The 27261-nt window shown below is 43.0% G+C and overlaps 1 protein-coding gene across 1 annotated transcript; it reads right to left on the bottom strand.

Moving 5' to 3' along the window:
• Positions 1-1662: 1662 nt before the first annotated feature.
• LOC113240778 (arylsulfatase F) lies at positions 1663-26954 on the bottom strand. Its single transcript, XM_026478185.4, has 11 exons — positions 26815-26954; positions 25904-25964; positions 24392-24541; positions 22922-23043; positions 20750-20872; positions 17480-17903; positions 14384-14520; positions 8637-8771; positions 6817-6979; positions 3734-3855; positions 1663-3288 (listed from the first exon to the last, which is right to left on the bottom strand). Exons 2-11 carry the CDS (start codon positions 25912-25914, stop codon positions 2921-2923), a joined length of 1755 nt encoding a protein of 584 aa, XP_026333970.2. The 5' UTR covers positions 25915-25964; positions 26815-26954; the 3' UTR covers positions 1663-2920.
• Positions 26955-27261: the final 307 nt, after the last annotated feature.

Below are 27261 nucleotides of genomic sequence, written 5' to 3'. Positions count from 1 at the left end.
TTTCAGGAATGGAGTTTAAATGTATGCTACCTTTATAAAAAAAAAAAGAAAGAAAGAAGAAAGAAAGAAAGAAAGAAAGAAAGAAAGAAGAAGAAGAAGAAGAAGAAGAAGAAGAAAAAGAAAGAAAGAAAGAAAGAAAGAAAGAAAGAAAGAAAGAAAGAAAGAAAGAAGGAAAGAAAGAAAGAGAAAGAAATGGATACATGTGGAAAGTTGTTTCTTAGGGATTTTGCGTCAGGGACGCACGCAGCTATATTCGTGTGCCCTCTAGTGGTTAAATTAATTGAAGGATTGAAAGCATCTAACGCTCAATAAAGCTTAGATTATTAGCTATGAAGGATGGCGGAAAGGAAAGAAATTTTTCGTATATGAAATATTTTTTAGAGCATTTTAGGTTCACAGCAGTATTGAAAAGAAGGTATAGCCATCACAATAGCAACTGAGAAAAAAGACACGTTTAAGTCACTATAGATCTAGAGAGAATTTTGTTTTATCTTATTTTTTTAAGGATTTATTTATTTAAGAGAGGGAAGGAGAGAGCATGAGCAGGGGGAGGTGCAGACAGAGAGAGAGAATCTTTAGCAGACTCCCTGCTGCGCATGGAGCCTGACCTGGGGCTTGATCTCAAGACCCGAGATCATGACCTGAGCCGAAATGAAGAGTCCGACGTTCAACTGACTGAGCCACTCAGGTGCCCCTGTAGAGAGAATTTTATGACTTATACCTTCATTTTGGGACAATGGTTACCCACAGCCATTTTGATCTACGACTTACTTTACACTCTCAAGATTTTATTTATTTATTTGAGAGAGAGAAAGAGAGTGCACACAGGAGCAGGGAGGGGGAGCCGCAGAGGGAGAGGGAGAAGCAGGCTCCCCACTGAGCAAGGAGCCCAATGCAGGACTCGATCCCAGGACCCTGGGATCATGACCTGAGCCGAAGGCAGATGCTTAACCACCTGAGCCACCCAGGCATCGCAGACATACCTCATACTTTAACTCAAAAATTTTAAAGTATCTTCAAAACAACTCATGGAAAAGCAAATATTTATCTAGCGCTCTGTATGGGGCCGGGTGCTAAGTCTTTTATAGGAATCATCTCCATGAATCTTCACAACGGTGCTATGACGGAGGACCAGTTGTTACTGGCATTTTGCCGATGGAACCACTGAACCAAGCAGTGACCCAAAGACACCTGACTGGTGAGAGGCACAATTGCTCTACAGACAGTATGGTGCAAGGTGGAAAGCATGTCCTTGGCTGCACATGGCTTGCTTTCTCCTACAGCCTTCAGGGCAACGTGTGACTTGGGAACATGGAAGGGACACAGCTGGGATATAAAACGACTACTGAATCCAGGGGTCACCAACCTGCGATCTAAAGCAGGTCATCCTCCTCACGCTCCAATGTGGCCTTTCTTGGTCAACCCCCTTCATCATTGCACACTCTCCTTCACCCATAAAATAAGGGGGTTTGGTGAAAACGTCTCAGAAGATCTCCCTCAGGCTAAAATTCTCAGATTGACTTCTGTGACATCCAAAATTCAAAATGAAACTCAACGTAAGATGTATCATAAAACAGGGATGGTTGGAAACAGGAAAATGAGCGGTGGAGACATGAATCAGCCTTTTCATAAATAATCCTCTTATGGATGAATAAGGTCCAAGATGGGTCCCTGGGATCACTTAGAAAAACAAAACCCTTGTTCAATATTCGATATTAATACAGTTATTTGTGTTAGAGAGCTATGCATGGGAACTTGGTGGTAGGATGGCCAGGGGTCCGACATTAGTCCAACAGCACAAGCCACAGTGTTCTGCTGAGCAAGTTACAGAACAATTACAGATAGTTTATTGGTTATGTAGGAGTGTCGTGGATTGGATGGTCTCCCCCCAAAAGCATATGTTGATGTCCTAAATCCCGTTGCCTGTGAATGTTTCCTTATTTGGAAACAGGATCTTTGCAGTTATTAGGATGGCCTCCTACTAACCCAATGACAAGTGTCCTTTTAAAGAGAGGGGAACATGGGGGCGGCCTCACAGAAAGGGATGAGGGTCCCAAGAAGATGGACACAGGGACTGGAGTGGTGTATCTACAAGCCAAGGGACACCAAGGGTTGCTGGTCACCACCAGGAGCTGGGACAGATCCAAACAGTGAAGGATTCTACGCAGAGTTTCAGGAGGAGCGCGGCCCTGCCGATGCTTTGATTTTGGATTTCCGGCTTCCAGCACTGAGAGAGAACAGATTTCTGGGTTTGGAGCCACCACACTTGTGGGGATCTGTGAGAGCAGCCCTAGCAAACTCACGCAGGAGACATACGCACACCATGGCGGTGCAGGAAGGAGGAAAAGAGAGACTCCATTAAAGCTCTGGCCCATTCTCAGGGGAAAATCCACACGGGGATCCCTCCCGAGTTTTTGATGTCCTACTCTCAACTCAGTTTCTGTGGATGAAAATAAATCCTTTCGGTTGACGTAACGGCTACTTTAGACGACTTCCTTTCAATGCACTATGATTTCATCCATTATCGTTTGTCAACTGTTCAATTATCCAGACTGCCATCATTTCAACGATTCCATTCAAATTCAATCGTGACTTCAATCATTATGCTTTAATGGTTGGCGTTTTCCCTTGCCCAATCAACGAGTTAGATGCACACAGGACATTACAGGGACAGTTTGCTCTGGACAGCAGCAGAGCCGATTTGGCCAAATGGTGTGAATGCTTGTTTTCAAAAGACACGTTTAGATACACAGCTATCACCAAGAGCAGAAAAGAAGTTAACAGACAGTGTCACAACCAATGGGCATTGACTAAACCGGAGTGGTAGTCGAACCCACTGGCGCTCCAGTTCCTCCCTTGAAACTCTGCGGGTGCCTACGTCGGCTGATGTGGGCTGCCCAATCTCAATCGTTGCTTCTCCTTATGCCCCCGCAGCTGAGGTACCCCCCTCCGTGTCACACAGACAGAACGGGAACACACCACAGCAAGGTTTCAGCCACAGGTTGTCATAATTCAATGTGGACAACTGCTGCTGGACGGGGATGATGCTTCTCTTGTGTTCCTTTACTGCATTGGCCACCGTTTGGATCACGACATCAAACGAGGGCTCCGTGTCCCGCGTCAGAGGTGTGGACTCGGAGGGGTCCCTGGTGATGTCGAAGAGCAGGGGAGGGTCATGGTAGGTGACCAGGTTCCCTGAACATGGGCAAAAGATGGTCTCATAGCAGGCATGAGCTCCCGGCGGCTGGAACACGGGTGTCACGTAATGAACCTTCCACACAGCCTCGCCTGGACCAGAAAAGACACATCAGAGACACCCAACCCCTGCTCCAACTGACCTTGTGCTCAGAAGAAGCTCAGAAGAAGACCTCGTGTTCTCCTACCTTCTCACGCGTTTGTCCTGCTCTTTCTCTTTCCCCACAGGTTAATGCTAAAGATCATTCAATCCTAGGAACAATACTAAGAAATCAGAATCCCCTAGTATAACTTTATGTACGCTTGGAAGCACCCATTCATTCTGCATCTCAAAAGGTGTATTTCTTCAAGACATCCCTCTGTCTTTCTAAAGAGAGTGGTTCTTGGAAACTTTTCCAAGAAGGTATTTTCAGTGGTCACCCCAGAATAAAAGGACTGGCCTGGGGGTGAGGGGAGGGAGAAAGGAACAAAGAGTTGAGCATGGACTTGAGTGATTGTGACCTTGGCACCTGCAGGGAGCAGGAGCCGGTGTACTCACTGTCCTTGGGGTGCCAGCGCACAGCATGGAGGAATGCGCCACAGTAGTGGAACAGGAACTCGTGCTCCGAGCGCTGCACCTCACCCTGAAGCAAGGGCATGAGGTTCCGGCCGTCAATCACCCTGCAGACACACACAAATGACATCAGGAAAGGGAGGTTGACCAGCTGGCTGTTGGAGGGATGGTCCATGCTCTCCATGACATCTTCTGGGCCCAGAGAACAGTGTGCTGACTGTTCTAGAAATCCACTCACACTGTCAGGGACATTACAATCTCACGGGAAAGACAGGAAAAAATATCTAAACTTTTGCAGTGAAATGACAAGACAGAGGAATGCGTCAATGCGTGTCCATCTAAAGGGCACTTGGTGCTCTGGCCACAGGAGCTCTCAAAAGCTCAGTGCTCTGGATGACTTTACAAATCAAAATTTCATCAGCAATGGCTTTGTTACCCTGAAATGGGATCTTATAGAACATCTAAGGGGCACCTGGGTGGCTCAATGCTTTAAGTGTCCAGCTCTTGATTTCAGCTCAGGTCATGATCTCAGCGTTGTGAGATCCAGCTGTACGTCAGGCTCTGTGCTCAGCAAGGAGTCTGCTTGAGATTGTCTCTCTCCCTCTGCCCCTCTCCCCCTACTTGCGTGTGCATGCTCGCTCTAAATAAATAAATAAATAAAATCTTAAAAAAAAAAACTCTAAAAAAGCTGATGCTTTTTAACTTATATTAGAAAATGGGTCTGCTCCCTTATGTTAAAAAAATAAAACCTACCTTAAAAGAAAACATACAATAATAAGTGTCACATAATCCTAAAAGTGATGGTAAAATAAACAAAATTGTCTTTATTCTCAGATATAATGATTGCTTGTGTTGATAATTCCTTAAAAAGCTAGTGGAAGTAATTAAGCTTGGTAAGGTCACGAGTACAGAATTTTATTTCTGTATCTTAGCAATGAACAACCAGGAGTTACATTTTTAAAAATATTTACTACAGCATCATAAAACATGAAATAGCGAGGGATACCTTTTTCTAATATTAAAATTTTGTGTACTGAAGCCACAAAACATCTGATAACAGAACTGAGAGGAGAGATAAACAATATTGATAGATTGGAAGATTCAAAAGTGTTAAGACCTTGATTTTCAACAAGCCGATCTATGGTTTCAATGTAATCTCTACCAAAATCCCAGAAGGCTTTTTTGTAGGAAGTGAGAAATGTATTCTAAAATTGACATAGGAGAACGATCTGGAATAGCTTAAATAATTTTGGAAAAGAAGGAAGTAGTTCCAGGATTCAACTAAATAATCCCAAAATTTACTATAAAGCAGGAGTAATCAAGCCAGTGTCATGTGGTCATAAGGGTGGGCATACAAATCAGTGAAACAGGAGAGAGTCCAAGGAACAGAACAATGCATATATCAGTCAATTGATCTTCAAAAAATGTCCAAGGTCATCCATTTGAGGAAGAACAGGCTTTCCTTAAATGGCAGTAGAATAACTGAATATCTAAATGCAAGAAAAATAAATCTTAACCCATACTGACACTATATAAAAAATTAGCCCAATATGGACCATAAACCTAAATGTAAAACCTGAAACTAAAGAAACCACCAGAAGAAATCATAGAGGAAAATCTTTGTGACCTTCGAATAGAAAAATACTCTTTAGCTATATTACAAAAATCATAACGTATAAAAGAAAAAAAGGTAAATTGACCCTTATCAAAACTGAAAACATCTGCTTTTCAAATAATAATGGAAGAGAATGAAGGCGAGCCACAGACGGAAGATAAAATTGACAAAACACAGATCTGATAAGGAATTTGTGTTCACGATATATAAAGAACTCTTACAATTCAACAATAAGAAAACAAAATGCCCAATTAAAAAAAAATGGACAGATGATTTGAATAGATAATTCACAAAGAAGAGACGTGAATGGCCAATAAGAACACGGAGAGGTGTTCCACATTATTCATCATGAGGGCAACAAATTAACACCACCATGAGATTCGAGTACACAGTTATTATAATGGTTAAAATGGAAAAGAATGACCATACCAAGTGTGACCAAAGATGTGGAGCAACTGGAAATCTTACGCGTTGCTGGTGGGAACGCCAAATGGGGCAGCCATTTTGAAAGTCAATCCGACAAGTTTCTCATAAAGATATATCAACGGTATATCGGCACCTATTATGACCCAGATTTCCCACTCTTGGGCATTTACCCCAAAGAAATAAAGCACTGATGTCTACACAAAGACGTCCAATGCAACTTGAAGCATAAGAACCCAGTTTGCTTTTAGAATCTCATGGAGTCCTTCGCCTCAGTTTTCCATTGAAGAGTAAAAAAGCACATGGAATAAAGACAGCACATTTTTAGAGCTAATTCTGAAAAACTAAAACCAAATCAATTCTATGAAGGAAAATCCTAATCAGAGCTCAGAGGACAATATTTCTTGAGATTGTAATTCTGTATAACATTTTGTGAGTCCAATATATACACTGTATGACGATGTCCCAAAGTCAGTAAACCCCACTGGTAGAGTGGAAAGTCATTTTTATGACTACAGTTGGCTCAGTTAAAAAAAAAAGAAACTACATTTCCACTGATATTACTATTTTTTAAATGGGTCACTTAGCTGAAATTGATAAATGCACTTCTTAGTAGAGGGGAATTGTGTTCTGTTATTATTTTATATAAATTCTCAATAAATCCTATGACTCGGTAAAAAGAAGGTAAAACAAACAAACAATGAGGAGGTCTTTCTTTGCTGCTGTTTCTAATTTACGTTGGGATCCATTGCATTTTGATTCAGAAAGAGATGAGGTCCCTCGCATGAAGAAGGAGACATTAGAATCGGTCTTTTCCTCCCCGGTGAAAGCCATCCAGTGTCTGGAATGTGCCATAGTCATCTAAGACTGATGTCCATTACACCAGTAACACTCAGTAGGCATAGCCATAGACGAAACTAAAGTTCCCTAGGTATCGGGGACAACATCCAACCCACTAAGATAGATTTTGTTGCCTTTGTCCCAAATGCTCTGAGAACAAAGATGGTGTGAACAGAGCGTATGACATCACCTGTCCTGAGGGACCGTGCTTCCCGACACGGCTGCTAGTGTGGGGAACACGTCCATTAGACTTGTAGGTTCCTCGATCACTTTCCCAGCTGGCAATCTTCCCGGCCAGCGGACAAGTCCTGGAACGCGGATTCCACCTTCCCAGCCGGCCATGCCTTTCCCACCTACGAGGCGAGGCAATGGAGTGCCAGTTAAAGTTGTCATGGTACCGAGACTGAGTAAAAATGTAAATGAACATCAGTACAATGTGCTCAGAGCCCACCCCGTACCTGGTCCTGATGGGGTCAGCAGTACATGTCCGTGGGTTTACTTTTCCCTGGGCTGCTGATAGGTTTTCAACTGAGTAACTAATCACATTTGATATGGGGTATTTGTACAGGCTAATTTACCTACAGCACTGTTGGTCCACAAATACACTTGCTTCGTTCCCGGCTGCCTTCACACCTTTGCTCAAGGTACTTTCTTGGTCATCCCTGCTGGCAGACTTCCTTTAAAATGACAGTCCCTCCACCCCGAGAAGTTTTTCTGCTCTTTTTTTTTTTTTTTTTTGAGATTTTCACTATCCTCTAACATATCATGGAATTCACTTATTCTCTTTTTCCTGGTGCGCCTCCCTCCACTAAAATGTAAGTTCCATGAAGGCATGGATTCTTTGGTTTTGTTCACTGCTCAGTCCAGCACCCTGGAAACAAACTGAATAGAATAGTATGGCTATATGCTAATTTATTACCCCAAACCAGGGCATTATAGAGCATGGACCCGGAAGGCAACAATGACCCCAGGACAACAGGCATAGTCCAGGAGTCGCTTGAGTGAACCAGGAGGAATGGTCACCCTACGGTCTTCATGGAGTTTTATTAGTTCATTAAATTACTCAAAGTAGAGTTTCCATCGCAGCACACGGAGAAATGGAGATTTTTAAAAAGATGTCCTCCTAGGTAAAAATAGAGTTTTAATAAGAACACTTTCCCTTATGGGATTTATTTGCTTTCCTAAGCATGCCCTTTACTTGTGCAACCCCTAAAAGAGCAGACATCCATGCCATGTGGCCAGACTGAGGCAGAGACTATCCCATTCATGCAAAAATTATTATTTCCTACTGAGTCTGTATTATCATTATTTATGCAAAAATAGGCTGAGTTGTTTTGCATTCAGTGGCAAATCATGAATATTATATTTTCCCCTGGAAAAAAACTCCGAAATCTCTTTCAATAGATAGGATAGCATGCACTGAACATTTTCCAGATGATTTTCTTACCACATCAGGCCGTATGTTACGGACCAGGCCAATGTGGTGGCTAACGGAACATGTTTTCATGCGTTAACTGTCACTCCAGGACATGGGGCTGGTATCCGTGCATTTAATTATAAAACCAGACACAAGCTTGCTACTTTGTGTGCTAAGCCATATCCTCACAAGAGAACACCAAGCTTCCTTAATCCCCAAGGAGCCTCTGCTTTGTTCTCTGTACTCTGCCTACCACACTGAATCTTCTATCAACGATCTTGTACATGGAATGGATGACTAGGTAGATATTCGATTCAAAGGCATGTGGTTATGTTAACACTTTATCATCTCACGGAGTGGCCATGGGGGCAGGTTTCTAGATGTGCCTGCAGCAGAACGCCAGCCCTAGGGGGCTAGCCTCCCCCATAACGTGTCATCCGTTATGACGCTCCACTTTCTTCTACCCAGAGTCAAATAAAACGCACTTGCTCTCTTTTTCAGATGTTCATCTGCTCACTTCACGAGTTCCCATTATCGTGAGCACGGGAGAGCTCATTCACAACCAGACCCTACTCCCGATCCCCACTCCTCACCTTTGTATATTCCGTTCCACCCACCACGCTGGGAATGGCCCACCCGTGCCTCCAAATGCCCCCCGTGGTCTGATGTAAAGTAGACAAGCGTGTGGTTCTTCAGACCAAAATCATCAATGGCATCGAGAATCTTGCCTGAAATAGAAAAAAAAAAGGGGGGGGGGACATGTGTTATGAATGTCATCATGAGCTTTGGACTGTAACGCTAGTATGACTCGTGGCCCATTTCACTGCAAAACTGTTTCTCATCCATAATGCTCCTGCTCCCGGTGGGTGTTGTGTGAGCTCAAGAATAGCCACGTTTTCTGAATTCCTCATCAGCGTCTCGTGTTGGGCAGATGATTATGTTAAATTAGGAGTGAAAACGGATTCATTCTTTACTATTTCACTAGCATTCACTGTTACATGATTATTGCCTAGTAATCATATTTATTTTTTACTGTCTTATTATGTGGACACCAACATTTATACTTTTAACTTATAAGTTATATTGATCTTTTGCTAATTTTTCTTTGGGGGCTTCATTGTTTCTGTTCTTGATTGATACCGACTCCTTTATTAAGGAATGAAAGCAGGTTGCATTGTTGGTAATAGGTCCTCTGGTTGCAAGGAGCATCAGGTGAGCTGTTTACGATGCACACTTCTGGTATTTTGTGAAGCCTCGGGGTCTCTGCCTCTGTCGTGACTTTCATGTATTTTAGGAGCTGTGCGCTCACGTGGTCTCACCCTCCGTGTATACGTCTGGGCCTTCACATGGCATGTGGGTCCTCTGCGTGTGTCTGTGTTCGTGCTTTTTGTCTTCTTGCAAGCACACCTGTCCCATGGCATTAGGACCCACCCTAATGACCTCACCATAACTTGATCTCATCTGCAAAGGCCCTATTTCCAAATACTGTCACATTCACAGATTCCGGGAGTTAGGACGTGGACCTTTCTTTTGGGGGACACAATGCAAACCTCAACAACAACTTTGCCCAACATATTCCATCCCTGCAACTCTGAGTTAACTTCCTCCTCCCTGTGTTCTGCTCCTCACTGGACCATCTCCATGGCCACCTACTTCTGCTTCCCTGATCTGAGAGTCAAACCTTCTGCATGTAGTTTGGTGTTTTAAGTTCTATTTTTTTATTAGATTTTATTTATTTATTTGCCAGCTAGAGAGAGGGCACGAACAGGGGGAGGGGCAGGCAGAAGGAGAAGAAGGCTCCCCACTGAGCAGAGAGCCTGACATGGGGCTCGATCCCAGGACCCTGGGATCATGACCAGAGCTGAAGGCAGATGCCTAACTGATTAAGCCACCCAGGCCCCCCTTAAGTTCTATTTTTGATAGCTCTTTCTTTGCAACCACGAAAGTGTATCCTGATTCTCTCTCTTAACTGGCCTCCCCTCTGATGTCCTTGAGCAATTTCATTTCTTATCACTTTGTTCCCCGCTGTGTACCTCACCATCATCCTGGTGAGGAACACTCCCCAGGGGAGAGTAATGAAGACTTCCATTAAAATCACATTAAGCCTCGATATTAATTTTTGAATCACTAATATTTTCTGAGTCACCGTTCCCATCAAGAATCCGGTATATTTCCATTTACTGATGTCTTCTCTTATGAGTCAGTTGTATTCAATGCGATCACTTACTTTTCAAACGTATTTCTACATATTGATTGTTGATATGGACGCTGTTATGAATGATACCTTATCTGCTACCGTATCTTGAAATCAGCTATTTTTAACTTAAAGAAAAAGTATTACTTTTGGCACATATTTCTAACAGAGAAATGTTGTTATCTCAATGCCTGTATTATTTTTATATTATTGCTATAGTATATATTAACATAACGTGCTATCAATAATATCATATGCTAATGATATATGTACATGTTATATTATATAGAACATGATATGGCCACCATCTCTTTATGATCAGTACTAGACCAGAGCTATAGAATAAAAATTAACTACTACTGGGAAGCCTGGGTTGCTCAGTCTGTTAAGCCTCCGACTCTTGATCTCAGCTCAGGTCTCCATCTCAGGGTCATGAGTTTGAGCCCCACACTGGGTTCCATGCTAGGCATGGAGCCTACTTAAAAAAAATTGGGACATCTGGGTGGCTCAGTCAGTTAAGTGTCTGCCTTCAGCTCAGGTCACTGTCCCAGGGTCCTGGGATTGAGCCCCTTATCAGGCTCCCTGTTCAGTGGGGAGTCTGCTTCTCTCTTTCCCTCTCCTTCTCCTCTGCCCCTCCCCCCCCGCTCATGCTTGCTCTCTCGCTCTCTCTCTCTCTCCAATAAATAAATACAATCTTTTTTAAAAAAAATTAAATACTACAGGAGTTGGTAAACTATGGCCCCCAGGTTGAATTCAGCTCAAAGCCCATATTTGTAAATAAACTTTCATTGGAATACAAAAACAAACAAACAAACAAAAAAAAAACATGATATACTATTACTAATGATATATGTATATGTTATAGTATGTTATTATATTTTATATTATATATTATATGTGTGAAGAACATATTTAAGTTGATGCTGGCAAGTATGTAAGTATTTTCATGGTTACTACTTAATTAATTTTTTAAAAGGTTTTTTCATTTATTTATGACAGAGTGTGCGTCCATGCACTAGAGTGGGGGAAGGGGCAGAGGGAGAGGGAGAGGCAGAGAAAATCTCAAGCAGACTCCAAGCTGAGCACAGAGCTGGATGCAGGGCTCAACCTCTGAGATCATGACCTGAGCCAAAACCAAGAGTCAGACACCGAATTGACTGAGCCACCCAGGAACCCCCCTAATTAATATTTTTTTTTTAAATCTCTCAAAACATTGAGAATAGAGCCAATTAAAAGCATTGGCCAACATCATGTTTAAGGTAACTGAAAAAATAATGGAAATGCTTAACACCTTTAGGTAAAAATAAATTTATATTATAATAAAATATATATATTTCTAATATCAACTGAAATAGATTATATAAACATTTGTAGATACTATATATTTATAGTCATTGCATTTCTATTATTCATAATATATAAATTAATATTTTGTATTATATTATATATTATACATTTATTATGTGTTATATATAGTATATATTTACTATGTATTATATATTGTGTTTATTATAATATATATCATAGATACTGTATGACACAAATATATATACAAATATATATTATCTTATAGATGCTATATAATACAAATATATACAAATTTTATATATTATGGATACTGTATAATACAAATATACATACAAATATTATATGTTATGGATATTATATATACAAATATACATACAAATAATATATATTACATTGTAGATACTGTATGCTATAAATATGCACACAAACACACGCTTCAGCTGATGCTAGACAGGTGCTAATCATCTCCACGGCCACTACCTAATTATTTTTTAAATCTCTCTCAAAATTACTTGACACCTGTAAAGAATATAACTGTCTATGTTGGAAACCCTAGAGATTTCAGTGATGCTGGAAATAGATGTAACATATTTATCATATCTACTTACATTTTAAATATGCATTTCATACATGTGTCTTGGTATTTGCGTGTGCACGTAACTTCCTCAGACAGTTTGCCCCTCTCCTGAGCTCCTGTCGCCCAGCCCAGGGGAGCAGCTGAGCGCACCTGCTTCCAAGCACACCTGCAGCCCTTACGCAGCCAGCCCAGAATCCAATCCCAGCCATCATCACTTTTGTGCAAACAGGTCCAGCCAGGCCTCTCCTCCTACTCCCATGGTTCATCATCCGTCTGCCTCACATTGGACACTCTCTCCTCCCGATCTGGAGGAACCTGCTCTGAGCTTCTAGAATTCTCTGAGACTCATTTCAGATGCATGACTAATTAGGCACCAGAGGATTTCCCCTGCGTTGGGTAGGGGATGCCATTTGCATTGGAAGCCTCTACCTGGGTTTGAGGAAGGAGGAAGCCAAGGGGAGGGTGGGGGGAGGGAGTTTCTAGAGTTTTCCCAACACCTGTGAAATGACAGCCTGTGGGAGTTACGGGATGGTTCAGAAGAACGGAGCCATGTTTCCTCATCTCCGTCCATAATATTTGGCCCTACACCAGGAGCAGCTGAACTAGCAAATAGGAGTGAACAGGTTCTGATCCTGGCTCCCCAAGTCCTGTCCTGTAATCTTGAGCAAGGCCCCAATATCTCATGCCCTTGTTCCCTCATCTGCCAAGGGGAGTAACAATGCTGAGTATGGTCCCCATCTCCTAGAATGTTTATGGGGTTCCATCCAGAACACACTTGCAGCAGTGCCCTCCTCGTGCATCTAAGGGTTCATTCAGTCAATAGCTCCCACCGTTTAACTGTTAAAGGGCACTTTAACGAATGCGTTAGTATGATACCCCAACCAGGAACCAGGAAAACTTTCTAACAAGGACAGCAGCAATTCCCGAGACCTGGGGTTTTGTTTTAGCTTCCAAGGTGGATATTTTGGAGAAAAATTAACTTCTCAGTATTTCTGAAATTGCATATCAAAACAGATGATTATTTGTCCTGAAAGGTCAGTTCCAACTGGACAGAAAACATACACCGCCCGTGGGTACCAACAGTCTGTGAACCTCAGGCACACGCTTCCAAAATGTGGCTTTCAAATACCCTGGCTTGTCCTCAAATATTCAGCACAGCCATGGATAGCTGTGTCATTACTGAGTACCACGGAAAAAGTCCCATGGAGATCAAACCGTACCGAGAGGTGCCTTAAGGCTACACTGTCATTTTATTAGCTTAGATAGTTTGAAAACCTTGCCTTGATTTAAAATTTTAAAGCAGATAGAATTGTTTTGTTCTTTGCCTGTTTTTAGTGATCGCATCCTCTACACACACCACACACCCAGACACATACACATATGCCTTCCTAAGTATAGACATATGTGCCTATGTTTCATTATTTAGTATTTATATTTAAAATAATTTTTAGTGGCGCCTGGGTGGCTCCGTCAGTGAAGTGTCTGCCTTCAGCTCAGGTCATGATCCTGGGGTCCTAGAATCCCGGGCTCTCTGCTCAGAAAGGAGTCTGCTTCTCCCTCCCCCTGCTCTTGCTCTCTCTCTCTCTCCCCTTCTCAAATAAATAAAATCTTTTTAAAAAATTTAAAAAATATTGTAAAATGTTTTCTATGTCTGAGACTGCGAATTGACAATACCTTATTGACTTTCCTTTGGTCAGGCTTGAATTCTTTTTTTTTTTAGTAAAGATTTTATTTATTTATTTATTTGTTTATTTATTTATTTATTAGAGAAAGAGCAGGGGGAAGCAGCCTTTGCATTGAGCACATAGCCCAAGGCAGGGCTCAATCCCAGGACCTGGAGATCATGACCTGAGCCAAAACCAGGAGTCAGGTGTTCAACCTACTGAGCCAGCCAGGTGCCCTGCTCAGGCTTGATTTCTAAAGCCTCTCTCTGCTTACTAAAATCTATTCCATGCCAACATCCTACATTTGGAGATGATTATAACCCAAAACTTCTGTCCCGCCAACACATGAGACCAGCGTCATGTGCTTTTCTGTCTTCCTTCTCAGAAAACTTGAGTCCGATTTGGTAACTAATATACATAGCATGGAAACTCGGGGACTCACAGGGATAGGGGAAGCACTGAGCGTGGTTTTGTGCCGACTTTGTCGCAGGCTTCCACCTCCTACATCGTTGGGGTTGTCCGGGGGCGGGGGGCGTGTCTGGGTGCCCTGAACTATCAAAGCACGAAGTTCCAGGCTCCATAGGTCCTGCCACTTACCCACCATGGAGTCCATCTCCTGCACATTGTCCCCATATAAGCCGTGCTTGCTGGTGCCGATGAACTCAGTTGTTGTGGGGAGAGGCACGTGTACATGCAGAAAGGAGAAAACAAGGAGGAAAGGTCCTTCACGGTGCCTGGGGAGACATCAATCACTCTGCTTATGTGTTTGCAAAGTCTGGGAAGGCGAACCACATCATTTTTTGTCACACAAACCCAGTGTCCATTCATCTTCTATGTGCCCCAGGAGAGGGAATGCATGTGTGAGGCAGCCCCTTGGAGAGAGCAAGGGGTGGATACCAGTGCCTTGGAGATGCTGGGGTGGATGCCAGCACCTCCAGCATCTGGACTTGCTCCCCAGGACGTGTGTGGGATGGCTTGATTCCTGAGTGGCCCTGCCTGGCACAATGGAGCTCACAAGCCCATCCAGCTCTGCTTGGCACACTTGTCCCATGGCTGATAATGTCTCAGGCCAGAGTCACACCTGACAGACCCAAGGGATGGTGGCTCGGGAGTGGTTTCTTAGAAACGCCAATTCTTTCACAACCCCGAAGCAAGCATGGACAGAAACATCTTGGCAAGCTGTCCACACACCTTCAGGTCTCCTGGGAAGACACAGGAAATGAGGTTGACTCACTTCAAGCCCTGACAACCCACGGGGAAGGTAGGTCACCAGGTAACCAGGGCAGCTCACAACACAAATGCCATTCTTTGGGAAATTTCTTCTCTGATGACATACGACGGTATAAAGAATGAGGGGGAAAAATGAAAAAAAAAATAGGCTTATGGTGAGCTGGTTTGAATGGCATCCCTCCAAAATTGGTGCTTATCTGGGGGCTCAGAATGTTATCTCATTTGAGAATGGGGTCTTTGGAGATGTAATTAGTGGAGAGGAGGTCATCCTGGGGTAGGGTGAGGCCAGAATCTAAGACCTGGCATCCTTAAAAGAAAAAGATGGTTTGCATGTACTACTGAGGATTGAAATTATACAGATGTTGCTTTATGTCACAAAAGGATATCTGCAGATGGGATTAAATTCAGGATGTTGAGATGGAGAGATAATCCTGGATTATCTGTCTGTGTATCGAATGCAATCACAAGGGTCCTTGTAAGAGGAACCCCAATACGATCAAAATCAGACAAAAAATAGTGTGGATAGGACTAGAAACAGACTCTGCCCTAAAACCTCCAGAATGAGCCAGTCCTGCCAATGCCTCGATTTTAGCGCCCCTCCCCCCGTAAGATGAGATTCAGATTCCTGACCTCTAGCGCCATAAAATAGTAAACACATCTGTTCCAGCAGCCACAGGAAACGCACACACTTAGAATTCAGGTAAAAGCAATTTCTAGCATCCACGAACCCAAGGCACATGCTCGTGGCCACATCACTAATCAATGGAGTAGCTTCTGAATCATCAGAGTCCCTGTTCCCTTTCCACATGGTGCCACTGTGGATCATATAGACCTTCTGAAACTCAACACAGGTTTTGGTGATGGAAGCACATTTTCACACCCCAGCATTTGTTCTTGATGTACTAATGTAAACAGGAAGCAACAATGTGTGCAGGTGTCTTCAGACTTGAACTGGCTCACTGAATGGAACAGGATCGCTCATCTTGAGCTTTCAGTGTGATGGAAGTCACCTCTCAAAGCATCTGTCCCTCTGCACATATGGAAGTCTCCAGGAAATGAGGAGCTTGCCCTAAGAGAAACCAGCCATTCTGTGGCATCTACAATGCAAAGATGGTTTAATCTCTCTAAGAGTCTAAATTTGTATTGTGCCCACCTTGGCTATAAGGTAAGGACAAAGCTATCTACAGGTTGCCCAAGATCCTTTATACCACCAAACGACTCTACATGCCAGTTGAACACACCAACTTACAGGTCCCTACCCCAGGTTGATCTCATCCTCATGAATTACACTTCCAAATACCCTACTCCAAAATAAGATCACATTCTGAGATTACAGGTGGACATGGATTTTGGAAGGACACCAACCAACCCAGCTCACCATGGTGCAACTTTTTTTTTTTAATTCATTTTTTTCCACTCTTTACATTTTGAAATCTCATCAGAGCAGGAATTTTTCAGAGTGGCATTTGCACTGTGTGCTGTCCTCGTTAGCTGAGGACCTATCTTCCTTGTGCTTGAGCTTCATGTAGTAATGCCTGGCCACTTCTTCATGTTGTTCTTGTTCACCTTTGAACATTCAGTTAACATACCTTCTCAAGTACGGCTTCCCTGATTTCTTGGAAAGTCCCTACAGTTTGGACTGATAACACCTGGATTTGTGCCCATTAGCTTATTTCTTATTATGGGCTTGTACATATGCTGTCATCACTAAATATGATCTTATCCTTGAAGTCTGGACCCCAGGATGGTGATCAGTAAAGATACAGCCTCAGGCAATGTTGGAATGGTGAATCAAAAATGTGTTCACAGTCTTAAAAAAAAAATGTGACAAACTGGAGGCCTATAAATGTGGCTCCCTTGGAAAGTTCCCAGCGATTGTGCTCTGGATGCATTGGGCTTCATAACGATCACCACTGATCTCAGCTGAATAATGTCCCTTACATAGCTCATGCTCAATGATAAGCCCTCTGATTTTAATCTCTCAAGGAGATTTCTTTCCTAATAGGAAAACAGTGTAGTAGCCAACTTCTTCTACTATCTAGTTTCCTGGCAAATATGTTTCCCATTGTGCATTCATATGCAGACAGTATGCATATAAACGAATTCTAAATTAACAAGCCAGATTTGTAATTTTGAGTCTAGTGTGAGTCTACCTGCTTGGTCTGACCAAATATGAATTTCAAGGCCAATGGAGAAATTGTGATTTTAATCACAAGAAGTCAAATGAGATAGCCCTCCCTAGGTACTGCGTGAAGAATCCAGCTTGCCTCCAAAAATACAGTATGGTAGTCTCAAGCCCCAGCTAGTAATATTCCGTTTCTTAATTCAATATTGTTCAAATCATCCCCTCTTATTTTTATAAAACGCTCATTGTGTTATGTTTAGAAGACTCTTGTCTTTAAAATACTCCGTCTTAAATCCATTCAGATACGTGGATTTTTTTTTTTTGTAAATTACTTTTACCTTTCCATAAATGAAATCGCTTCCTTCACCATGATGGAACCAGCTCGCTCTGCCTTCATGGGCTGCTCGGTGATGTCATGCTCTCGCATGAGGAGGCAGTCCCAGTACAGAGCAGACGTATAACTGGAGAACCAAAAGTAGCCCAGTAGAAAAATAAAAAGGATCATAAAGAGAATGAGGGACCAGGGAAGAGAGATCAAGTGACACAGTTTCGCCAAGGTGAGAGTGAGCACAGCAATGGCGACCAGCTGCACGCAAAACCAGACTTTGCTCCCGATGGCTAATTCTGTGTCACGAGAGGGATCTGGCCAGCAGGGGTCTATCAGAGTGAATGGCATGCCATAGAAGTAATCAAATCCATATTGAGACGGATGATGGCAATGGTCATGTCGGGACTGGCAGTGTAAGCCTTGATGCCATTTGCCTGAAATTACAAACAGACAAATAAAGCGTAGTACGCACGCCCACCACGTAGACCATGTGAGCACTCTTCATTCAAAACAAACGACTCGTGCAAAAAATGGAGCAGCAAATACTTTTCTTTTGCCTAAAAATCTGAGTTCAGCACCCGATTCATCTTTTGCTCTTCCTTAGTTCACAGACATTTATGTTAAGATCTGGTTGTGAGTGACCAGATATGATGAAAAATAAAGGGAGGAAAATACAGTTGTGAGTTTGAAGCAAGGATGTGAACTGGGCAGTTTCTCATTCACAGAAAGAAATGAATCATAGCAACAAAGATAAATACATGGCAGAGACAGGGGAGATTATAGGTGGTGGATAGATAGGTGACTAGGTACGTAGATAATTGATATTAAATAATGAGATATATATGATATGAGGTGGATGGACAAGAGGAAGGGTGGATAGATAGGTACATAGGTAGATAGGTTGATAGATGGATAGATGATAGATAGTTAGATAGAGAGATAGATGGATGATAGAAATGATGGAAGATAGACGGGGGATGTATATCATATGCACAGGTGGACAGATGGATAGATGAATAGATAGATGAGTGGGTGGATGTGTGGGTAGGTGGATAGGTGGGTATATAGATAACAGATAGATAGATATAGATAGATGATAGATAGATAGAAAATAGATGATAGATAGATGATAGATAGATAGATAGACAGACATGATGGATGGATGGATGCATGGATGGATGGATGGATGGATGGACTGATGGATGAACTGATGGATGGATGGATGGATGGATAGATAGATGATGGATAGATAGATGATAGATAGATGATAGATAGATAGATAGATAGATAGATAGATAGATAGATAGATAGATGATAGATAGATAGATAGAAGATAGATATGGATGAATGACGGAGGATGGACGATTGATGATGGATGGTTGGATAGCTCGCTGGATGGAAATCCTAGGTCTCCCACTAAAGCTCACTGAACTTTATTTTATCAAACTTGGCACGCCTTGAACTGTAACAAGAAGACCCACGGGCATCCTGTTGGCATGTGGAGTCTAACAGAGTATGGTCATGTGTGTCCACCAAAACATTAATGGTTCCCTGCGTGGAGCTGGGGCTACATGAAGGATGCACGTATTCACATCTCTGAGCACCTGAGTGAGTGCAGATGAGAGGCAAGGCTATGGCCCAGGGTTTTCTGTCCCGCACCTCCACTAAGGTTGTCTTCTCTCATCAATGTCAAATTGGTTACAAAAATTGATTTAACATGGCATGTTATCTTCATGCCAGTTGAAACCCAGGCTCTCAAATGGAGACAGTAGGTTTAGCTTCCAATGGGTCATCCTTGGTTGACATCTATCATCTTTGGCAGTGAGAAAAAAGACATCCATACAATATCCATGGTTCCATTTTAATGAAATAATGAGGAGGGCCAGAGAACCTATATTGAGAAAATATACAAGCACAGAGGCTGACAGATTTGATGTTATTGTGCAACATTTGCATTAAAACATCTCCTATGTCTCTCAGCCTTGGGAAGAAGCAATTTCCTTATTTTTGAAATTAGGGAGATGGTTATTGTCAGACATCCCTTCTGCCTGTAAGTTATCAATGATTCTGTCCACAATGTGCAATGAGATTAACTAGGACTTGAGATCATTACCAGCCCACTGCAATGCAATCGGGAGACTACATGGGGACTTAATCATTGCCAAAGGGAGCAGCACAGTTTTCTCCTCTGCATTGACTCTCTCGAGCTGTGGGAGTGGTGAAAGAAGGAGCTAACCCAGGGGGACAGACTGGAAGGGGCCAATGGAAATTTTCTAAGGAACTGAAATGCTCCTTATCTTGATTTACGTGGCAGATACAGGGTATCGACATTTTTCAAAAGACATTTTTTAAGATACATTTTCTTTCAATTTGGGTGATGGATATAGGGTGTAGAGGTTTATATGGAGTCAAAGTGGACACTCCATAAGAAGTTCATGATGCATAAAGCTATTTGTGTGTTCTTGAGAGGGTCATCACATTTCTTAAATCATACGTGGTGAATGAGATGAAGGATTTCAGAGTCTGCAGAGAAGAGTATAATAAGACTATCATAGTATAGTGGGGTCTTTGCAAAGATGAAGAAACAGGGTAATACAGAAACACGTGGGGTGGCCATCTGGAAAGGCCTGGAGGTCAGGTGGGAAGAGGTCTTCTGTCGTGCCTGAATTATGTCTGAAAAGGATAAACAGGTGCCGTTTCAGAAGGGTGTGTGTGTGTGTGTGTGTGTGTGTGTGTGTGTGTGTTAGACGGGGAGGGTCATTATGATAGAGGGTCCCAGCTGAGCAAAACACAACAATGAAAGAGAATTCTGGAGGACACGGGGGGACGCGTCTACTTGAGAAAGACCGTATAATATATTAAGCAGATTAATGTTGAAAAGTAAAGAGAAAGGTCAGAGGTAGCCAATGAAATAGCAGATCCATCAGAAGCCTACATCATAAGGAGGGTCTTCCCTGCCATAGCCAAGACGCATGCTTATTTTGAAATAAAAGATTTCCAAGAAAATCATGTCAAGTAGAGAACACAGGGGCACCTGGATGGCACACTCAGTTAAGCATCAGACTCTTGGTTTCCACTCAGGTCGTGATCTCAGGGTGCTGGGATGGAGCCCCGCGTCGGGCTCCGCACTCAGCACAGAGTCTGCTTTAGATCACCCCTCCCTTTCCCTCTGCCCCTCCCACTCGCGCTCTCTCAAATAAGTAAATACATCTTAAAAAAAGAAAAGAACAACACATTATTTCTTTATAGTAAATAAGTCACGCCTTGGGCCACTTCTTACCTATCACTGCCGTGCTATACCCTTGTTTCTTCAGTAAGGCTGCAAACGTCGTCTCATTATGAGGGAGTCCAGCAGGGGCTCCAAGTGTGATAATGACACGGTTATCTGTGTCAGATACCATTCCTGAGTGGGATGGAAAAACAAAACCAGAGACAACAGAACACACACACACAATGAGTAGATGCCCATCAGCTGAAGAGGAAGTGAGTTATGGAGCTGGAAGACATAACAAGCGAGGAAGAGAAAATCATCATGTGGGGGAGGAAGATTGTGTTTCCCAGACAGAACTCACACTGGTCCCCACTATAAACCCCTTTCCACGCTTGCATGCACACACACAACACTACCAGACATGCACAAACACACCATTCAAATAACAGTCTACAAATAATAGCCTCCAGCATGTTTACAATGACATGGGGTATCATTTCAATGCACACTGGCAACTGAACATCTAACGTGGGCTACCCTTGGCGGGGGAATCATTGTATTAGAAAAAGGGCCAAAAAATGAAATCTTGTGAAAACTTCAAACCCTACTGTTTCTACAATGGATTCTTTTTTTTCTGACAATAGATTTTAGTTGTATTTGCACAAAAGATAGATAAGCCAAATGTCTGTCAAAAACACTGACATTGCCCCAGTGTTCATTTCCTTGAAGAGTGGACACACGGTTTTTGAACCTCTCCGTTCCTTCCCAGAAATAGAGCAATAAGAAAAGAAAACTGTTCACTGTGGACATCACTGACAAAACTAGGTGACAGATAGATGGGGACATGTCAATCATAAGCCCAAGACCTACATTTTAGAGAAAAGAAGCAGAAGAAAGCAAACCAGTTTCTGAAGGATCCAGTCACCGAAGAACCCCAGAATAGCCAACAGGTGTTCCCTGGAGAGGAGCAAAAACAGAGGGACTTTCCCCAGTTCCAGTGCAAGTGACCGAAGGTTTCTGGGTATGAAAATGTTGGAGCGATCCAGAATGAAGAACTCCCTAAACTGACCTATCCTGGCTTCCTACCAAAATGGCGGCCCAACCTTGAAGCAATATCCGGGAGTGGAGAGAAAATCGAATAAGACAGGATAAAGTGAGTGAAAAGAAAGAGAAATTCCAGATAAAAACAAAGGAGGCAATGCAGGTGGAGACTTTCAGAGAGGGAGAGCCCATTGTTTAAACACCATAGACAAGGAGGCAAGAGAAAAGTCTTCCAGGTTAGATTTGGTCACCATGCCCTCTACTAGAAACTATCTCCTTCTAAATGTTACAGAAGCTCGTTTTACATAAAGTGAGCAGCACAGGAAAAAAAAAAAAAAAAGTCAAATCACCTATAAGTTTACCATACGAAAAAAAAGAATAATTTATCATTTATTGGACCTGATTCACCTTAGCAACAGTTAAGCAAGATATCATCAACCTCACAGGATTCAAAATGTTATGGGACACACACAAGGAGCTGGGCGAGGGGCTTCTCAAGCTTGACTAAGAACTGGACACAAATCCTGACCTATGAAATGTATGCTCTGCTTCCTCTTAAACTACAGAATCTGTGCCCCTAAACCACGGCCAGTCTGACCGCCTTTGAAAATATAACCATATGGCCCAACCATTCCACCCCTTGGTATGCATCCAAAAGAATTGAAAATACGTGTTGAGTCAAAAACGTGTACGGGCAGGTACACAGCTGAACTATTTCTAAGAGCCTAAAGCCGGAAACAGTCCAATGGTTGGTCAACTGAGGGATGAATAAAGAAAAGGTGTTACATTCACACAATGGCGAAAATGTGTGATAAACATTGAGACACTCTGGCAGGTGCATCTCATGACACCCCCAATTAGTGCCGATGCATCTTCTTAGTTCCTCCCAAAAGAGCGTCTCCTTCTTGCCCTGGGATGGAAAGTCCTGCCTACCCCTGATCACGGGACACTCAGGATAAACAGTCAGCACGAGGTGAATAGACATAGCCATGCAGGGCGGGCTTGGGTCAACTAGGAGAACAATGGTTTCCACGCAGACATCCACAGCTGCATATTCAAGGACGTGCGTGCGTGCGTGCGTGTGTGTGTGTGTGTTTGCACTTTTTTGGGGAAAACTTTTCAAAATGGACTAGCTACATTTTCATTTCCTTGAATCTAATGTGTCTGCAGAGCGTAACAGAGGCTTATCCGTCTACACACCTGATCGGATGGGGTATCTTCCCGTGAGGAAGGCAGCCCGGCTGGGGGTGCACATGGAGGCCGCAGAGATGTGGTGATTTAGCTTCACGCCTTCCCTGGCTAGGTGGTCAATGTTAGGTGTCCTGGAAAAAGAGACAGAAAGGGAATTGCAGAGAGGAGGAGGGGAGACTCAGAGGCAGAAACTAACACCTGTTTACGATGATTTCCTAAGCCCAGAACAGGAGAAAAAGTAACTACACACAGTGCCCTATTTCCTTTTTCTCCCCACATCATGGAAAAAACACAGTTGACGCTTTAGGCCCTGGCTGTCCATTGCAGAGTTGATATAATTTGCTTCTGCAATATGGTGTCTTGAGTATATGGCACTGCTTTCTAAAGTATATATAAAAAATTACGCGTCTGTGGGCTGATTAATTAAGGCTAATGACTTACAGACCTTAGTTACGCCTACCTACTTATACACACAAGGGCAAGTTTGATGCACATATTCCAGAGACAGATGTCCCGCTCTAGACAAAGGTTGCAACCCCTGCCTTGTCATTCCCTGTAAAGACACCTGGAGGTTGGAGACCATCGGACAGACTTCAGCGAAGACTCACTTGGCTGGATGCAAATAAAATGTAACAAGACCTAGCTTTCTTCATGAGAAAGATGACAGAACAAAATGGAATTGTTAAAGTATAGGATTCGTAAGTCTTGCTGAGATGAGCTCCTAAGCCACGGTGTTGGCATGACCCACGCTAACGGTTTTTGTCGCCTACTACAGAGCTCTGACTCTGTTTCACATATTTTTTTTTTCTTTTGGAGTGCCCATTCTTAAAATAGAAGAATATCACCTTAAAAGATTTCCAAAATTAGGAAGCATAAAACGACCAGTTCCACCAAATAAAAGTATGCATAAAAAATCATCACTCATCAGGGGCATCTGCGTGGCTCAGTCGGTTGAGCAGATGTCTCTTGGTTTTGGCTCAGGTCATGATCTCAGGGTCATGGGATCGAGCCCCAAGTTGGGCTCTGTGCTCAGCGGGGAGTCTGCTTGAGATTCTCTCTCTCTCTCTGTCCCTCCTCTATTCTCTCTCTCTCTCCCTCTCTAAAATAAATAAATCTTTTAAAAAATCATCACTCATCATAATATTACATATCACAGAAGACTCACTACGTACCACATATCTACTCTAAATGCTTAGCACATATGAACTCACCCCTGTATACTACCCAGCTGTGCGCTCAACCAACAAGAAAGATAAGCAAGGCACACAGACGTTAAGTAAATTGCTTGAGATTTCACAACCAATACGTGCAGAACTAAGATTCAGATCCAAACAGCCCTGATTTTAACATTGTTTGCTTCTTTTGAAGACACATTCCAACCCATAAGTTTGGTTTTGCATGTGATGGAGTCATAAAACTTTATCAACCTTCCGAGCCCAGACAACAGATGAAATAGTGTGACTCAGCTCGAAGCCATACCTGATTGTGTCATTGCCAAAGCAGCCCAGGTCCCCAATCCCAAGGTCATCAACCACGATCAGGACTACATTAGGCTTATCATCATGTTCCTCTTGGGACTGGCATGGGTTTAAAAGTACACACATCCAAGACAGAGCGATGAAGAGACTCCTGAAAGGCAATCATGGATTTTATGTGATGATTTTGGGAGCCACGTCCCATTGCAGTTGTCCCCTTCCCATGAAAGCAGCAGGGCTCATGGGAGACCAGGCACTTCACCCCGAGGAACAGGCGAGCCTCTCGAATTTCTCTTACCAAGCATTGACTGCCGCTGTCGAATGGGGCCCATGACACTCAAAGGGAGCCTCTCCTGGGTTTCCCGCTCCCATACAGTAAATGCTTTTCCACAAGGTGAAGTCTGAAATTGTTTACTCAGGGACAAAGCATTTCTTAGGCCAGAGACAATAATACTCCTGAGGTCACACCCTTGGGAGAAGGAGCCTGTTGACTTTCCTTCACGCCGGACAGAATTCCAATGTGGGCAGGCATAGAGCTTTGCCAAAGGGACATTTGGTTGGAGCAAGAATCAACAGCAGCAACAAACAGCAAACAAACAAAGAAAAAGCAACCCAAGGGTAGAGGAGAAGGGAGAACGTTGGTGAAGAAGTGAATTGTGGAAAAGGAACAGCCTGGAATCTGAAAACCAGTCGAGCCCCCTTCAGGATGCTGTTCAGTCCCAACCAAAGTCCCATTGTCTCAAAGAAATATGTAATTCCCTTCCCACTGGATCCTTACTCAATTACCAGGTAATGAATATTGGAAGTATCAGTGACATCTCCCTCTTGTCTTTATCAAAACTCACCTCAAATATTTCCTCTGGGAGGGAGGAGAGAAATGGCCGCTGACCCTCACCTGCTCCCAAAACCCTCCGTAAATGCTTGGAAACAATGCTGGTCACATGATACGCAACTCTTTGCTTTTACCCAAACATATTCCCCCAAGACTGTGAACTTCTCCAAGGCGGGACCTAGACGGCCAGGACTTTTCCCGTTGCCAAATCAGGATAATGAGAGGCGTGTTCTCATCTACCCAATGTGGGTTGAATTGCTTTTCTCACAGCCTACTTTTACAATATTTCATTTATTTTATTTTCGTCATTGAAGTGTAGTAAGCACGTAGTGTTCCATCAGTTTCCGGTGCGCGGCAGAGTGATTGGACCAGTCTCTATGTTACGCTGCCATCACAAATGTACCACCACCTGTTACCATGCAACGCTAGTGAATTATGTACAGCATCTTAAAATACTACTACTATGTCGGCAATCCACACTTTACATTTGTATGAGTTGCCAAGATATCTCCTATTTTGTCATGGACATACTGAACCCAGAATATCAATGTAGACATCTACAACCAACCGTAACTGGAACATGTGACATTGAATGCCTGTTCTCTGTGAGGCTGAATTCACAGGTGTCTCCGGATTGCCCATTACATTCAATGCATTTGCAAAATAGCTCACGACTTTCCTCACCTGAGCTTCATTGCACAGTGCCAGGTGCCTTCTTATTTTCCTTGGCCAGAGATAAAATGTGCTGAAAAAACACAAACAGATGTTATCTTCATGTTAATGACATTAGTCTCCATCGAGAAATCCTCATGAGATATTTCCACTTCTGACATTTAAAAGTGGTTTTCCAAAATCTGTCAAGACAGGAACCTTCCGCCATCAATGTCTCTGCTGCTCTTAGTTTGTTTTTAAGGAGTTCTCGCTGCGCCAAGTCCTGGGTCCACCTGCTTCTTTCTGCCTCTTGAGTTAACTGGCTCAGTCCCTAAACCTACCTTTAAACACATCTGGATGACAGTATAGTCTTGAGGAAAGGGGTTGTACTCAGAATGTCTACATGGGGTGAATTTGGGTCACCCGAAAAGAGGTAATTACTTGAATATATCTACTAATTTGGTTTTGCATTAGCACAAATCCACACCACTGTACAGTGATTTTTAGGATAATCATTATATATCATGAGGAGGGGCTGCGGTGAGCACATGCTATTACAGCAAAATTCATTGCAGTGAAAGAAAACAGACACTCGTCTTTCACGTGCAAGCTATCACTCATATTTGTACTTAAAATAATATTGGGAACATAATACAAACTACCTCCTTCATCAATCTGTCTTGTCCAAAGCAAGATGTCAGAGACCACAGAGAAAGAGCTATTGGCTAAGACATGGAAAGGAAGGAGGGAGAAAGGAGAGAAGCTTATTCAAACAAACGTTGGTTTGGATTCAACCTCTCAGTGTATAAGCTGATCCACTGGGCTCTAGAAAATAGTCGGCCAACGGGGCTTCCAAAATCCCAGCTCTGCCCCTGACAACAGAAACTAATCAAGGAGCAAGAAGAGTCAAGACTGTCCATCCTAATAAGGCTTCCTCAACTCACCTGTCAGGGCTGGTTTACCTGACGTCCAGGACAAAAGCAGAAGACCGTCTTGAAGAACCCCTGCTTCTCCTCAACAGCCACCTGGACTCATTACTCCAACGTCACCCCGCTGGTACCACCTCCCTCTGCAATGTGGAGGCTGGTCCACACTCTGCCCTTCCAGATGGTTCAGGTTTGTGAGACAACAAAGGAGGCAACCTGATTTGCCTCCCTCATTTGCATCTCCTTGTACAACCCAGGGGGGAAATGTCATAGTCAGCAATGCCCTTGGCACCTTCCCTGCAGTAACTGACTGTTCTTATCTTAACTACCATCAAAATGATTCATCAGGCTGGTCTCCTACAGAGAAACAATCGCTTGATCCTGGCCACTGGATTCTGACGACTTCATGAACCCCAGCTTTGCCCCGGGGAGATCTAGACACCCAGCTAAAGGAGGCAAAATACA

This window comes from Ursus arctos, chromosome X (assembly GCF_023065955.2).
Source record: "Ursus arctos isolate Adak ecotype North America chromosome X, UrsArc2.0, whole genome shotgun sequence".
Classification (NCBI taxonomy): domain Eukaryota; kingdom Metazoa; phylum Chordata; class Mammalia; order Carnivora; family Ursidae; genus Ursus; species Ursus arctos.
Note: the sequence above shows the minus strand (reverse complement) of the source record. Positions and strands in the feature narration are given on the sequence as shown.